This window comes from Artemia franciscana, chromosome 7 (assembly GCF_032884065.1).
Source record: "Artemia franciscana chromosome 7, ASM3288406v1, whole genome shotgun sequence".
In the NCBI taxonomy this organism is placed as follows: Eukaryota; Metazoa; Arthropoda; class Branchiopoda; order Anostraca; family Artemiidae; genus Artemia; species Artemia franciscana.
Window position 1 is genome coordinate 40,924,238 of NC_088869.1, and position 15,700 is coordinate 40,939,937.

The 15,700-nt window shown below is 33.6% G+C and overlaps 2 protein-coding genes across 3 annotated transcripts in view; one reads left to right on the plus strand and one right to left on the minus strand.

Annotated features, from left to right (window-relative positions):
• LOC136029304 (SURP and G-patch domain-containing protein 1-like) overlaps positions 1 to 2,533 on the plus strand; it is a 38,228-nt gene extending 35,695 nt beyond the window's left edge. Inside the window, exon 9 of one of the 2 annotated variants that reach the window (XM_065707570.1) lies at positions 2,163 to 2,533. In XM_065707570.1, the coding sequence (XP_065563642.1) occupies positions 2,163 to 2,189 (27 nt within the window). In that variant the 3' untranslated portion in view covers positions 2,190 to 2,533. The remainder of the gene's footprint in view (positions 1 to 2,162) is intronic. The other variant, XM_065707569.1, reaches the window with a different exon arrangement.
• A 307-nt stretch (positions 2,534 to 2,840) lies between these two features.
• Positions 2,841 to 13,152, minus strand: LOC136029305 (U6 snRNA-associated Sm-like protein LSm2). Its single transcript, XM_065707571.1, has 4 exons — positions 13,052 to 13,152; positions 10,106 to 10,173; positions 5,915 to 6,005; positions 2,841 to 3,009 (listed from the first exon to the last, which is right to left on the minus strand). Exons 1-4 carry the CDS (start codon positions 13,052 to 13,054, stop codon positions 2,890 to 2,892), a joined length of 282 nt encoding a protein of 93 aa, XP_065563643.1. The 5' UTR covers positions 13,055 to 13,152; the 3' UTR covers positions 2,841 to 2,889.
• Positions 13,153 to 15,700: the final 2,548 nt, after the last annotated feature.

The window sequence follows — 15,700 nt, forward strand, 5'->3', positions numbered from 1 at the left end:
ATTTTTGTAGATAGGAGCTTGAAACTTCTACAATAGGGTTCTCTGATACGCTGAATCTGATGGTGTGATTTTCGTTAAGATTATATGACTTTTAGGGGTTGTTTCTCCCTATTTTTTAAAATAAGGCAAATTTTCTCAGATTCGTAACTTTTGATGGGTAAGACTAAACTTGATTAAACTTATATATTTAAAATCAGCATCAAAATGCGATTCTTTTAATGTAGCTATTGATATCAAAACTCCATTTTTTTAGAGTTTTGGTTGCTATTGAGCCGGGTCTCTCCTTACTACAGTTCGTTAGCACGAACTGTTTGATCAGATTTTTTTTTTTTTTTTTTTTTTTTTTTTTTTTTTTTTTTTTTTTTTTTACACTGTCTGCAATGAGCACGTTAATTTTGTCACCAAAGAGTGATTTTCCCTCAATTTTTCTTAACTCATTCATCAGTAACACGGCCTTTTCTGGAAAGTACAGACTGAATCGAATGTGTATAAAGAAAGGTCCAAACACAGCTACTATCAAAAATAATACACAGCACAAGCGCTTATATGATCTGTTTGTTAAGTTTTTAAACAAGAAGTGCCAGTAATTATATCAATATTGAAAACCATAGCTCGAGCATATCATTTCAACTTTTTTAATTTGATTATATCAAATTCCGGAATTAGCGAGTATCAGGCTGCGCCGCAATGAAAAATGCATATACATGCTAGCTAGTTGCAAACCACTGACGTTGGCTGCAAAATTATTCCCAACGATTTCTGGAACGCCGCTTAAATCCTGTTCATGTAGTTTAGTGATTTTTAAAGACGAAACGTAGCTTCTGTCAGAGTTTAGATGAGGTTTATAAAATTGTCTATGTTATTTAAATATGTTAATTTCTTTTTAAACAAGACTTTAACAAATATTTCAGGGATTTAAAATTGTATGAGAAAAAAAATTAGACATCCTGAGAATATAAGTTTGACAGGGATGATTTTTTGGTTACCTCTTCTGAACACCATACTAAACTTGATTACTTGAAATATGGTAATGATGGTAAAAAATTTAAATAAAAAATGATTAAGGTCCGAGTACGGAAAACTGATTAGAGGGATTATTCGAATCGGCCTTTTTTGGAAAGAAATCTACGCCATCCCGTTCTATTGAGGAAATTGCCAAATCGACAGCTTATGGACTTTTCATATAGATATTCGTACTTTTTTAATTGTTTCATACAGTTAGAAGAATTACTTCTTATGGGGCTTCCAGTAATAATAATTTATTGACTGTGCGCTTCAAAAATGTGTTTTGGAGTAGAGAAAAAAAAGTCAAACAAAACATCTGAAGTAACCGTAACTGAATGAATATTATTAATAAACTTAACTTGATATACCGTGACCCGTTAAAAACGTTTCATGGATATTAGTTGTTGGCTTTGAACAGCGTTAATCAACTTTAGTTTTGAACTGGGTATGTTTTGAAATTGGTACCTGTTTAATTTGTACTATCTTTAGTAATATTAATGTTTAATTACTCAGATCTGCTTCTGAAAAAGAAGCTAACTTTTTAATTTCATCTTACTCAGATTAAGAATCTAATTACTCAGATTATTAGACATGAGACACTGTTGTACACGAGAAAATGTTTTACTTGTCTCGAAATTATGAAAAAAAATGGTTATTAGAGGATTGAAAAAGTCAAAATTTCAAAAGATCGCCTTTCGTAGACAATTACAACAGTATAGAATCTTCTTCGTAATTGTAATGTCTTATCTTTCTGTAATGGTATGCTTTCGACACGTATTCAAAGGCTTCTTGTTTTGTGATAAAATGTTACGCGCGAGGAATTTTTTTAAATCCCCTTTCCTAATGCGAATTAGTTTATGTTGATGAAACCAAAGTTAATTGTATATCCAGAATCAGCAGGAAAATTTGATCTTTTTAAGCAAATTAAACTTAAAAAAAGGGAAACCGTTCTCCTTTATGAAAAATAATAATCTTGGGCATTGTAAGAAAATTTGTCTACCAAACCTACAGTATTCGAACTTTTTTTTCAATGATGTCCAAGCTATTGAAGATAGATGAGAGTCTAGACTTCTCATCAAAATTTGCTGAAAATTCATATTGCATTCTTTTTCGATTTTTTTTTTTTTTTTATTTATCTGTTTTATCTTTTGTTTCAGAATAATCCCCGGCGTCCATACTACTGAAGATTTCTGTCTATTCCTGCGAATTTCTTTATTTACATAGAAAGTCCAGTGCACATATTTTATTCTGGATTGCCGAAGTAAATTATTCTAACAAAAGGATAGCTGATTCAAGTAACTTTCTGACAAGATGAACAGTTCTATCGTCTAGTTTTTCTGCGGAAATTTTTAATTTAACAATGTTATGTTATTGAAGAGTCATGTAGATTAATCATCTCGGCTATTACCACTCGGATCAGTAGACGTACCATGGACTGTTGTCTTTGATAGGCAGTATATAGGTTGCATATGTTTTTATAGAAATGTTGTAAATTGGAATCTTCGTATTATACTTAATATCGATGGAACCGTTTAAGTTACCCTTGTTTATTGAAGAATCATCTACTTAATCTAAGTTTGCTTAGTTTAAGAATGTAGGCTACGAATCAGCTTCAGACAAACAATTTCGAATCACCGTATCCAATATTCTGCCTACCATGGAAGGCTCTATTACGAAAAAAGGAAATTCAGATTAAAGTAATCGGGGTTATACAAGCATCTAATTTCGAGCGGAATCATTAGATGTTTTCTGGTCAAACAAAATTCTGTGATATTGCACGTTTGAATTCTCTTGGAGCCAAAGAGTTAATTTCACATCATTAATAACAAGAAAGACACCGTGTGAAAACTGATTTATAATAAAATAAAAATTACATAAATTCCTTCATTTTTTGGACGATTCTTTTCTTGCTGCATCTTGTAGTAATTGTGTATCTACTTCGTCAGCTGGTAATTGGACATATCTTACTACTGAACCTCGAATGAAGCAGTTCTTAACGGAAAGCTAAAAGCATGAAACGGTATTAATAGGTGTACACGGGCATTATTTGGAAGAATTACGACTTCAGGAGCCCGTCCTCCAAATAACTCAACAAATATATCGTGGAAGCACTGGGTGGAAGACAAAAAAGCAGAAAAGTTGATTTTATACCTAAAAAAGAAGCTAACTTTTTAATTTCATCTTAGATGAAAATTTGGTATTGTTATGTGCCTCAATACTGGTTTTTACGATTCTTTTTCTTGATTTTTCTAGAAACCACGGACTTTTTGTAGTTTTTTTCACGGATTTTTCACTATAGCTAAGCATAGCCAAGGTATACTACATTGTTCTTAAACTTAGTTAGAAAAAGGTAATTTGCATGCAGCAGAAGTTTTGATATAGTGAATGAAAGCTAATATTTTTCTCCATTTGTTGGTGTCCACTCAGTCAATAAAAATCTATAGTTACTAGGCAAATTAAGAAAAACTTTTTAGTTTAAAAACTTTAAAAAACTTTTTTCGCGCGTTTTAAGAAAAACGAGCGAAAAACAGAGTAAGTCGTGTTACCAAAACAAAATTTTCATCCCGTACATAAAACCAATAGTTATACTATCCAGCTATCGCTGCTCTCTTGATTCCAGCTAGCGTGAGCCACTCCCCTTTCAGGGATCAGAAGGAGTCTTGAATGTATAGACAGGGTTTATTTACTTCTATAAATTATAAAAGCGCGAAACGTGTAAAACTTGGAAGGTCGGCTTCTGTGTATGCCTTACGTTTCCGTATTAGTGGAAATTATTGATCTGTCGAGTTAATTTTTGATTAGTCGCAACAAGAGCAATCATTTCTTGAGCAATTAAGCCGTTTATGCTAGCCTTTTCAGCATTTCTATAAGAGACAACCGCTACTGAGCTTGAGTACAATACAATCATACCTACTTTTACTTAAAGAATCGCTAAAAACATGAGTAGATAGTTAAATATTTTTGTTGAGACTAACGAAAACTTCTAGTTCGAGTTAATGTGTTTGATTAGAAATACCAGTTTCGGAATAAGTACTCTATAAAGAAAAATTTTTTGTAAGGGATAGCTCCATGAAAATTAGTATTCTCTCGCGAAAACCTGAGATTTTGGAAGAATTTTGAACTCTATTTTAGGACTTCGAACGAAGATTGAGATTCATAGAGAATTGGCGTAATCCATTTCACCTGTTCCCAATTCAAAGTAAGAGTAACTGCATGCAGTGAAAAATTTAAGTCTGCCACTACGCATACAGTCGTATTGTTTTAATATGTAAACAAGCCAATTCACAGCCAAAAGGATTCAGGAGTGCATACAAAATAGTGAAGAATGCACATCAAATGTATAACTATCATGGATAGGCTTAAATACTTCATTTAGAGGCAAAGTAGAGTAAAAAAAAATGTCAGAAGTTGAAAATACATGAATGAAGCAACGCATTTTTTTTCTTCTTTTTTTTCCTTTTTTTATATATATATAATCGACATTTCAATAGTCAACGAAAGATTTTGACAGAACTATTACTAAATCTATTGGCCTAATATGGTGCACCCTATTGCAGAAATTCTAACCTTTTACATCTGCCATGAAGCATGTAAATGCGGTTAAAATGTTCAGACTGGTACACAATGCTGTGTTAGAACTATCATAAGTGGTCACTTTTATCCTAAATTAAGGCAATTGAGTCGTGGGTTACATTCATTGCCATGTCTACCTTGTGTTGGACTACTTAATTATGAGTTTGAAACAAATTATATCATTTTTCTTTAAAAAATGTATGATTTTATCATGCATAGAAGGATGCGCTATAAATTGTATTAACTTTTAGATAGCCACTGACTTATGACAAGCGGTAGAACGGGTTTTCACAGACTACCGGTCTTATCACAGCTACACAAGACGACATTATAGATATAGAAACTAACAAATATTTTGAGCAAACTATCCAGAAAGCAAATAATTTTTGGGGGAATGCGAATTTCCAACTAAGCAATGTTTAAATCATGCAGACTTTAAGCAAAAGTAACGTTGCTAGAGTAAAAGAATTGCCTAAGGATGCTATGTAAAGGGAGTTTTTTATGGGTAGACTTTTGAGTTCAAAAGCCACTTTACAAATACTATTCAACTTGGAGTTGATGCCTGTGATAGATGCTTATTTGCCAGTGTGACTTAAAACCAGCATATTAGCCAGTGAAGCAGGGCGTTAAAAGGAAGCTGGTATTGGCATAACCTAGTAAGTTTGGCATAACCCAAACTTACTAACGACCCCAGTGAAAAGATTTATGAATGATTCTGCCAAAAAGCCTTGAGATCTTTTTGAGTTTCTGAAAGAAATTTCAATACTGTATCCAGAAGTCCTAAAAATGTCTGTAAATCTGCATAGCTCTATCAGTTCTTGCTAGGAACAGGATGTTCTTTTCTACACTGAGTCTAGTTAAAACCTAGATCAGTTTAACAATGGACGATGAAATATTAAGCTATGTAATGTTGATGTTTACTGAAGTATTTCTTGGAAATTGTTGAAACCTGTGTGGATGACACTTTGGGGAAAATGAAATCTAGTCGATTCCCAGTATTATATTAAAACATATGTTGCTCTAATCATTCGCTGCTCAAGTCATTCGTATCTGTATTCGCCATAAATGTTTTAATACTTTCTTGTTTTTAATAGTGTGTTGTAGAACAGGCAAGTTCGTAGTTAGATGTTACTCTTAATCAACTTTTATGTTCCCTTAGAGCGTCACAGAGGTTGCTTGGTCCCTTCTGCTCTTAGTTAAGAATGAGACTTGGGCCAACAACAAACTTCCAACAAAAGTTTATCTTTACAAGACAGAGACAAGTTGTATTGTCAAAGAAATTAATTATCCAAAATGAGATAAAGAGCAGTATTAATAAAACAATATGTTAACTTACCATATGTGGATGTTTATCTGGATCAGTAACTGCAATATCAGTTAGCTTCAGATTTAAATATTGGTCTACAGAGTGGAGCGTTCCACATATGCTAGAAAAAAATATTTTCAAAACGACATATCGGTATGAGGGTACACTAAAACGACTAATTGCAAACCGACAGCCCTGACGACCAACATCACATTCAAGGTAAGATTTATTTCCAAAAACAGAAACTCTGTTCTCTAAATGATAAAATTGATTACGACTATTCAACTGAGCTACAAAGTAGTCACGAAACCAGGGGAGCAAATTCATAAAAATTTAGGGAGGAGTAAGAATTCTTTTAATAAAGACAAAAATATACTTTTCAAAATCTAGGGGTGGTGCCAATTTTGCTGGTTTTTTACGATTTTCTTTCAATGAAAATACCAAGAAGTTATTTTAAAAATCTAGGGCATTCCATTCAGAGCGCCCCTGAACAGGACATGAATCGGAACAGGGAGAATCGAGGTTTTTATGAAAAATCTATGACATAATAGATTTTTTTTTCAACTGGAAGTAAGGAGCAACATACAAACTCAAAAGAACAAGGGCGCCGTCAGAAAATTTTCCAGGGAGGGGGGGGGCCAAACGTCAAAATGTTGGTGGTGGTTGGGTGACAGGGAATATATTTCATGAAATTTTTTCGAAGGAAGAAGTTTATTTTCAAATACTTTTTGGAAAAAACTCAAATAAAAAGAGCAATTAAATTGCATGCAAAATGAAACATAATACAATAAATTTTAAACGACAAGGACTTCTGGCAAAAGGATCAATTATTTCATGAATGATATATCTAATTATTATGCATTTAATCTTAAAAGAAAATCAAACTCAAACCAAAATTGCAGAAAGATTTATTGCTTACGTAGATTAGAACCAATGTAGACTTGTCTTTATGCAATTCTCTACGCCATAGAATAGTTTCCGGAAGGATGAGAGATGCTCAAAATCCATCCTGCCTGCATAGGTACCACGTTTTAATTTTATAACGGCCATGTAAAATGTACCTCTTTCAAGATAGGAAAAACCACCCCCCCCCCCCTCAAACTTAAATCCCTTATATATTCAGACATTAAAAAAAAAACAGAGAACGAAAAACAAAATTTAAACTTACTATCCAGCTCTCACATTAACCCTCTTTGTTTTTATTGTCCTATTCAACTAAATAAAATGAACAGGCTCAAAAAAAAAATGTCAAGAGAATCTTATAAAATAGTTTGTGATAAAAAAAAAACTGGAAGTAAAAAGTGACTTGGACCAATACTCACCAAAACTAAAAATGGAATTATCATACGCCGACAGTATTGGCTTTTTATGCTGATTCTAAATATATAAAATTCTTTCAGTTTATTGTTGCCCACCCAAAACAAAAATCTGAGAAAATTTGCCTGATTTTGAAAAAAGGGGAAATACCCCGGGAAAGTCTTGTTTTCTGCCATTTTAGGGCATTAAACTACGATTTTATCCCAAAGACGACGAACTCACAAACAATTTAAAATTCTGAGAAGCTACCGGTGGCAGTACTGGATTCAACCAAGTTGATTCGCTTTATTTGTAACGAAATTAGGCTACTATTGATGATCTGTAATTAAGTATCTGCTATATTGAGGAAGGGGTGAGTCATTGTTTAGGTAGGGACAGGGCTGATTCCTGAAAAGGCACATTTCAATAGACAAACTGCTTACTCTTCATGAGGCTTCAGATAAATGTCGAAAGAGGTAGGGCGGGAGTAGGAATGAATTAAATCGTTTCTCTATACAACTAAAATGTTACATTTCCATATCTACCAGCACAGAGGCGGAAAAGGCAAGGCAGGTATCATCAGTCCCACGAGGAAACTTCTTTGGGACGGCAAATGCTGCTGGTAATTTAGTTTTCAGCAATTTTAAATGGTGTTATTTTCTTTTTCTATTTGTACGAGGTACTTCAATGTGTTTAAAGAAATGTATGTAATGTATTTATCGATAAGAAAATCCTATTGTAGAGGTTGTGATGGCTTCAGTTATATAAAAGATCAAAAGCCTCACTGAATTTCCATCCACACTAACAATAATACTCCTTTTCATCTGAAATTCTTTAGTAGTACTATTAGCAAGGAATTTTTACCAAAATTACTATTCACTGACAATTTTTAAAGTATAATCAAATTTTATCCAAAATTGATATTGCGAATTTAAACGTAGGACGTTTCAATACAATTACTGATTTACACACTTTAAAAGCAATTAATACGGGATTTAAGGGACCGGTACCTCAAATTATATCTTGGTTGGGCCTGGGTATGATTTGTAAAATAATCGGAAATTAAATGAGAAAAAAGCTTTTCAAATGAAAGTAAGGCACAGATTATTCATTACATTAAGGGGGCTATCTCTTCCTTAGCTACTAACTCTTTACTGTGAAGTTTGGCTTTTTTCAAATTTTTTAAGAAAATTTGCATTTGGAAAGATAATATTTGTCGAAGCACTAAAAAACTTTTGTTTAATGGGCAAGGTGTTAAAAAGGGGGCAGCCCCCCTTATATACAGAGTAATTTATATATGTTTCAAGTTCTAAAGCTGCTCTTTACTTTATTTGAAAAACCTTTTCTATTTGTTTAATTACATTCATGAAACTGTAAAGTTTTGTGAATACAATACTTTTGGTAACGCGGAAAAATGATCAATATTTCAATGATCTCTGTTTGGATTTTAATAGAGATAAAGTGACCCCTAAAACCCCCGGGTTATAAAATTTACCAATTGCTTTTTTTGGTTATTGGGAAACATGCATACATTTTTCGGGTGGGAGTACGGATTTTCTGCTGGGAGGATTTTGAATGTGGAGAATTTCCCATTGAGAGGGAAGTCTCCAGGGGGTCAGCTCGTCAGGAGAAGTTTCATACTGGGTGAATTTGACAGAATTTCTACACAGAATTTCTTTATATGTCTTGCTTTCTCTTTATCGATTCAATTTTTTTATTTGGATTCAGAACAATGCCAGCCAATAATGGCTGTAGCACTACTACTAAAAAAAAACGAAAAACAAAGACACTAGATATGGCATTTTCTACATTGAGCTTGCCATATTTAATGACTTCTAACACTTTAGGGAAGTGATAATTATTACTACCAAGCAACAGAAACTCCAATCCTCTTGTTCCTTAGGAGATTCCTGCAGCCATTGTTCTGCAGTAACTGCTAGTAAAGGATTTAATATAGTATATGAAAATGTTATATTAAATTAAAGGCCAGGATGTGGTAATTTCCTTCCAATACATTTAAATACTTAACCTCAGCTCTCACATTGTGGACTTTGGCTCAAGGACAAGTAACTATCATCATATTTGGCCCCATGCAAAAATTATCCAGTATGAATCTGATTGAAAATTCCAGTATGTTTTGATTAAATACTCAGGCCATGAAGACCTTCAACGAAAATTACAGAGCCAAGGAAACCCGAACTGGAAACAAATCTCGTTGCATTGATTCTTAATGCTCTAATTTTCTTGTCTGCTGTTCAGGAATGACTTTTAATTGCAAATGTCATTCTGGTCTTTAGCAGGATTTGGAGACATTAGCTGTTCTCTGGTTTGAGGTAGTTTCTGTTTTCTTGAAGTTAAATCTGATTATTTATATATTGTTATTTTTATCAGCCAGGAACATTCAGACAATCAAAGAGGTACCATGCAACAGAAGGGTCAAGAAAAGAACAAACCAAAAAAAATTTCTATGAAGTTACTTAAATGACAAATTATATTTAGCACACATCTTTAGACTAACTACACTTCAACCTGACTGTTTGACAGTCGAGCACAACCATATTGTTGGTGGTTCTGGTTCCTTTTTACTAGACTCCAGATTTAAAAAAAAAGCTAATAGATTTAAACTACTTTCTTGTTTTTAATCATGTTTGAAGTGATAGCTGCAACCTAGTAAAGAACAAACCACAGCCCATACTAAGCAAAAATTAAAAAAATGTTTAAAAAAAACTGGCTAGTGAGAGAAGTCACTTCAAGGGATACTTTCACTCAGAGGTGTTACCTATAGGAAATCAGCACTTAAGACCTTATATACACGCGAGAAAGTCAGTTGCTGGAGGGTCTGGTCACAATCTATATTCAAATAAGATTTTTTCAATAGCCTAATGACAAATGGAGAACCTTTTAAAAACATGTTTGCAAACTTACCAAAGATCATTTTTCAGCTCAATGACTACATCTTTTCCAACCAGAGATTTGAAAAATGAAAAAAATAACTGAAATAGAAAAACATTATGTAAAAGTATGAAACTAAACTGAACTAGTAATGGTTGGTCTTGTCAATAGGAAATCAATAGTATAGTTACAGTATTTAGTATTATTTTGTCAAAATCTCATTCAAGCATTCAATATAGACATGATGGTTATCCCTTCTCCTCTATACCATATACACCTGCATTTGATTCCACCCACAGGAACAGCCTTGGGAGATAAAGCTTTCTCTGGGTCCAATTGTGTAAACAAAACTCATCTATTTCATTAAACAACATCTTCTTTGCTTTTTCACAGAAATACTTGAAAAAAATCAAATTGCTTTTAACAAATGGTAAGTTCCTTGCAAATGTGTGTTATTTTTTTTTTTGCTTGGCATTTATGGAAAAAGCACTTTTGTACCTGCTTCCCCCTCACCTCTAGATTTTTAAAAATACCTTTTTTGTGGTATTTTCATTGAAAATACCCTTTTTGGTATCTACATTGGAAATATAAAAAAAAAACTGCAAATTTGCCCCCTCTAGATAAAAAAATGCATTTTGCCCCCACCCCTCCCCCTGTCATCATTTCTGTGAATTGGCAAAACTGGGAGTTATTCACTAGAATTAGCTGACCACCAAAAAGTGTAGTACACAGACAATGAGGAAACCCTCTTCAAATGACATTACCTTGAAATCACACCAATGTGTTTTTTTTTTTTTTTTTTTTTTTTTTTTAGGTTGCCTTGTTTTCAGATTTTTACCTATCCTAACAGGCATATACATAAAAATTTAGAAAAATAATCTGCACCTGAAGATAGTAGATCCAAAAGCCTTGTTTTTGGATAATCAGCCCCTTTTATAGCCTACCCAAATGTATTATTACTTGAAATCTCTATATAATGGAAAAAATAATAAAAAAGCCTATACCTCCATAAATTGGTTTCCATCATGGCACTCAGATAAGGAAGTAAAAGATAAAATAAGGAACATGGTAGAATTAGTGCCCCTTGCATCCCCACTTAAAACCTTATGCCTAAATCTTACTTCATACTTTCCCCAGAAATCTGGACAATTGAGATGGCTTTAGAGGTATTTATTAATTCCATTGTGACACTAAAAAATGCACTGATTTTGACTGATTCTCAGTTAGTATTATCTCTGCTGGGTTTAGTCCATTTTTACCCCATGATTCAGATTTAAAATCAGCTTGTAAACTTATTTGCAAGTTGAGGAGCAAGCAAATGAGCTCAAAGTCCACAATATGCCAATTAATGTATTCAGAGAAACTTCAAAAAGATGCATCAAATTGTAATTTCATCTTTTATCTTGTAACCTAACTGGGAAAAAATTTACAACTTTTATAGCATATAAGAAGTTGTAATTAAATAGCAACCTTGAGCATTGGATAGAATGTCTAATGGTAAGTTTGCTTTTTGGTTTTATTTTTCAGGCCAATCTAATTTTTGCCTTGTAATAAACCTTACCATTTAGTTGCTTCAAATTGCAAACAAAGGTAGGGTGATTTTAAAGTATACCAAAGAAGAAAGTGAATAATATTTGTATTTAAATGCCCACCCGATGGTCCCATATATAGCCCTAATAATATTTTTATTAGTAGAAGCCTAGAATTAGGGCTATGGAGAGGAAAACATGTTAAGGAAACAATTCTTATGCTACTTCATAATATGCAGAAAACAGTAGTTAACACATTTTTTCTGTAGCTCTGCTATACTTTAACCCCCCTCCCCTCTGATGTGCAAATATATTTCCCATTTTTTCTGTTTTTGATTTTGTAAGCAGTGATTTAATTCAGGCTATATGTAGACAGATTGGGCAAAATTCTAGTTAAGTGACTTCTTGCTATCTCAGAAATGGTTTAGGTTAAAAAAAAATGAAACTTTCAGGGATGGGTCTACAGGCTAAAGTATGTCCTGGGAAGATATTTTAAAGTACCCACCTCCACTCCTTCTCCCTCTAGAGGGCCCTGAAATTTGCCTACATGACAGGTCTATACCTATTGAAATTTTGACAAAACAACATTTTACCTTAATTTTCAATTACTAGTTGTCTTTTCTCTGCCTTTGGTTCTGAAAATGCAATTCCTGTTATTTGAGTATAATTTTGAGCCATATCAATGTTTTTTTCCAAAATTTAGGAAATGTATTTGCATATATTTAAAACCTTATAAAATGGAATTAAGCAAAGTTATGAAGCTGAAAACAATTTTGTTGTACTTTAATTAAGCAGAAGATCTATTCTGCAAGGTTTCACTTTTATAACACACATATTTTAAAAGGTCATCAAAGGTCAGGGGCCTCTAGAGGGAGAAGGAGTGGAGGTAGTTATTTCAAAATACCTTCCTGGGACATACTTTAGTCTGTAGCTTCATCCCTGAAAGTTTCATTTTCCTAACCTAAACCCTTTCCAAGATAGCAAGAAGTCAATTAACAAGAATTTTACCCAATAACCCTAATTCTAGGGTTCTATCTTTTCCTCTATTGCATAAATCCAGCCATACCTTATAGCTTGTAGGCCTATATAAAACCAACTGTCTTCCCAGTTTGCAATTTATCTTACTGTTTGATTGAGTAGATAATTTCTCAAAATAGGCTATTGTTTGAAATTATTTTAAAACGTATAGCCTATAATAATAGAAGGAAACATTATAATCTGATTATTAAAAATATTCCTTGAAATATACAAGGTTTATTGAGGGAAGGGGTGTATTTGTGTAGACTATACTATGTTGACTGCACATTCTTAAGATCTTTAAGATGTAGCAGAACTATTCCAAATCTTTATCAAATTTTAGTTTAGAATGGTTAAATTTTAAATGCTTTAAGGTATTTCTGATCGGAAACAGGCTAAAATAGTGGCTAGAAACAAACAGAATATATTTAACCATTTTGAAAAATCAAGCAACTTGTTTTGAGCTTGAATTTTTACACTGCAATTTAATCCGACAGCGTTTTCTCCTGTGATGTTGATCATTCGACGTTTTCTAACGGACGTCAAAAAGTCTTACCCTCTGATAGACTGTTATGTTACAAGCATCCCATGTCAATATTACAAGGCTGAAATATCAAACTGAATGGTCGAAATAGATGATCTGAGGTTTTATTGGATTAAACGAGTTTTTTTCTGGCAAAATTTTGCCTGTGTGGCCCTAAGATAGAAGCAAGGAAAATGCCGATAGTGTGGTGACTAGGCTAATCGCCAATGGCCAAAAATAATGCTTACATCTCTTTGTAGACAACACATTTGGCTAAAACTAATCCATGGAGATCCTCATTTCCACAGATGTCTAGGTAGGTTTATCAGCACTTGAAGAAAACGTTGGTCTTGCCCCCCCCCCTAAGAACTTAATTGGTTATCGCTTTCCTGAATGGTGCGTATCTAAATGATGACACAGCAGATACTGTTCCCGGCGTCAGGTGCATCCCCTTACTTCTACCTAGCTACTCAACTGCATTTTTATGCAAAAACACCTTTTTTAATCCACCTGCATTACATTACTTTCTACCTACAACATCATGGAAAGCGTGCTTTTAGTGATTTTCACTCATATCCTGCTTTTAAGATTGTTGAGGTTAATCTAAAAATACTTCAAGGTCCTTAATCATTATCAAAGCCTTCCTGTGTGGTAACTCGATATTTTTTTTTTCCGGCTGTAACCATTTCTTGTCAAATCTCTGAATTCCAACAGTTTTCAGAGTTACAAATTGGAAAAGAGAGCCCATGCAAGGGTGAAGTTAGGGTTTTGAGTTTGAAGGGGTGATATATGGAGTGTGCCAACAAAATCGTCCAGTGTGCCGACAAATGCGGAAACATGAGCTAAATTAAGACGCCTTGGAGCTTTGGGGGAAGTTCCCCCCTTAGCTGTACCCGAGTCTGTGATGTTAAGCAAGCTGACTATTAGCTTCAATTAAAATACCAAAATTTATATTCCAGTCTAAGAATTTTAAATTTTAACTCCTTCTTAATAAAAGAAAGAACAAATTAACATAATGTTTAGTTTACGGTGGTGGTGTTTTCGTTACCGCAATGTAAGTTATAGAGTTGCTTCAAAATATCGCAGTCACCGCCTGCAAGTGAAAAGTACATTTTGGGAAAAACCTAGTTACAGCTTCCTCTACATGCAGTTTCCAGTTACATCAATGGTGCAACCCAAAGTTCTGAAGATATTGTTAGAAATATTCCCAGAAGAAACAACCCTATTTAGGATTATATGAAAGAATTACCTATACACGCTGCATGAAAATCTTTAGAAAACCTTCAATTTTTTTCTATTAACCTTTAAATTTAAGCATTTCTGAAGAAAAGTCTTTCCCGTGCATTACTGATATTCATACCCAGAAGAATTGAAAAATTAGCTTTACCTTCTCCTCTGAAGTTGAAACCCAAGTTACATATTAGTAGGATATTGAGCTTACTGCGTCTTTTTGAAATGAGAGTCATGGAAAATTGTGTTTTATCCAATTCAAGAACCTTTCAGTACAACACATTCTCCTTAGCATCATATATTTGGACAACAGTTCTTTGGACTCGTGATTACGTAGGGATTATTTGGACAACAGTCCTGCTACGATTAGATCGTAGTCTTTAATCTAAACGCGTTAAGTACATAGTAATGGTCTCTTATCATGTGTTTGAATCTTAGGACTGTCAAACTGTACACGGTTTTAGCCACTATTCGAATACCTTATTGCTCTTTAACCATAAACCCTTCTCCAAACATACAAGTTGTGTATGTATGGACTGCGATATGGCAAAATATTTCAGAATACTGGACTTTCGGACTAACTGCTAAATGAATCTTCAGCAAAGAAATTGTCATCGTTGATAAAGCAGAAGCTTATTTAGGGTTCCACCCAATCTAAGAGGTAAATCTGATTCCTAAGAAGAGGAATAGCTGACGGTTTGAAAAAAGAATAAGGTCACAATTTCTAAAATTGCTAAAGTGCCTTTGGTGTCAAAACAGTTTCATTTTTATATAAGAAACTTTAAAGATTGTGGTGCCGCAAATAGACGCTTACTTGTGTGGAAAGGTTCCAAGATTTTGGTATAGAGACTCTTCACCTATCCTTTAGTTCACAGAAAGACCCATTTTGTGTTAAAATGGGTTATTACATGCGCTGTTAGAGAACTTCAGAGCACTCAACAGTAAAAAAAAAGCTATAATTTTTTTAAAAAGAAAGAACCTAAGGATTATGATAACAAACACCTGGACCACAATAAACTACTATTTCTGCTAAATCTCATGTCAGTTTTGGTTGGTCTTGACAGGAAAAACTGATTTCAACAGTTGAGTTTGTACCCTATCTGATGCGTAGCAATGATAATGTCATGAAAAGCCAATGCAGGTATCAGACCTTTTTTCTTTTACACAAAGTAGATAAAAAGTAAGAAACGTTGACCCAAAAATATTTTAGTAACCTTTTCTCAAGGGTCACCGAACACTGTGTTCTAGGTACCAAACAAAACAGCCATAAAAACAGTCAGCTAGTCATAAAAAGGTATTCCTACAGTTGGAATAAAAGGTAAAATACAA

Bases quoted from the DNA above. Each gene is read 5' to 3' on its own strand.
- LOC136029305 (XM_065707571.1), bottom strand. The intron at 6,006-10,105 runs GTAAGTTTGCAA...ATTTTTTTCTAG, and splicing joins GAGCTGAAAAATGATCTTTG to CATATGTGGAACGCTCCACT. The intron at 3,010-5,914 runs GTAAGTTAACAT...TCATGCTTTTAG, and splicing joins CAGATAAACATCCACATATG to CTTTCCGTTAAGAACTGCTT.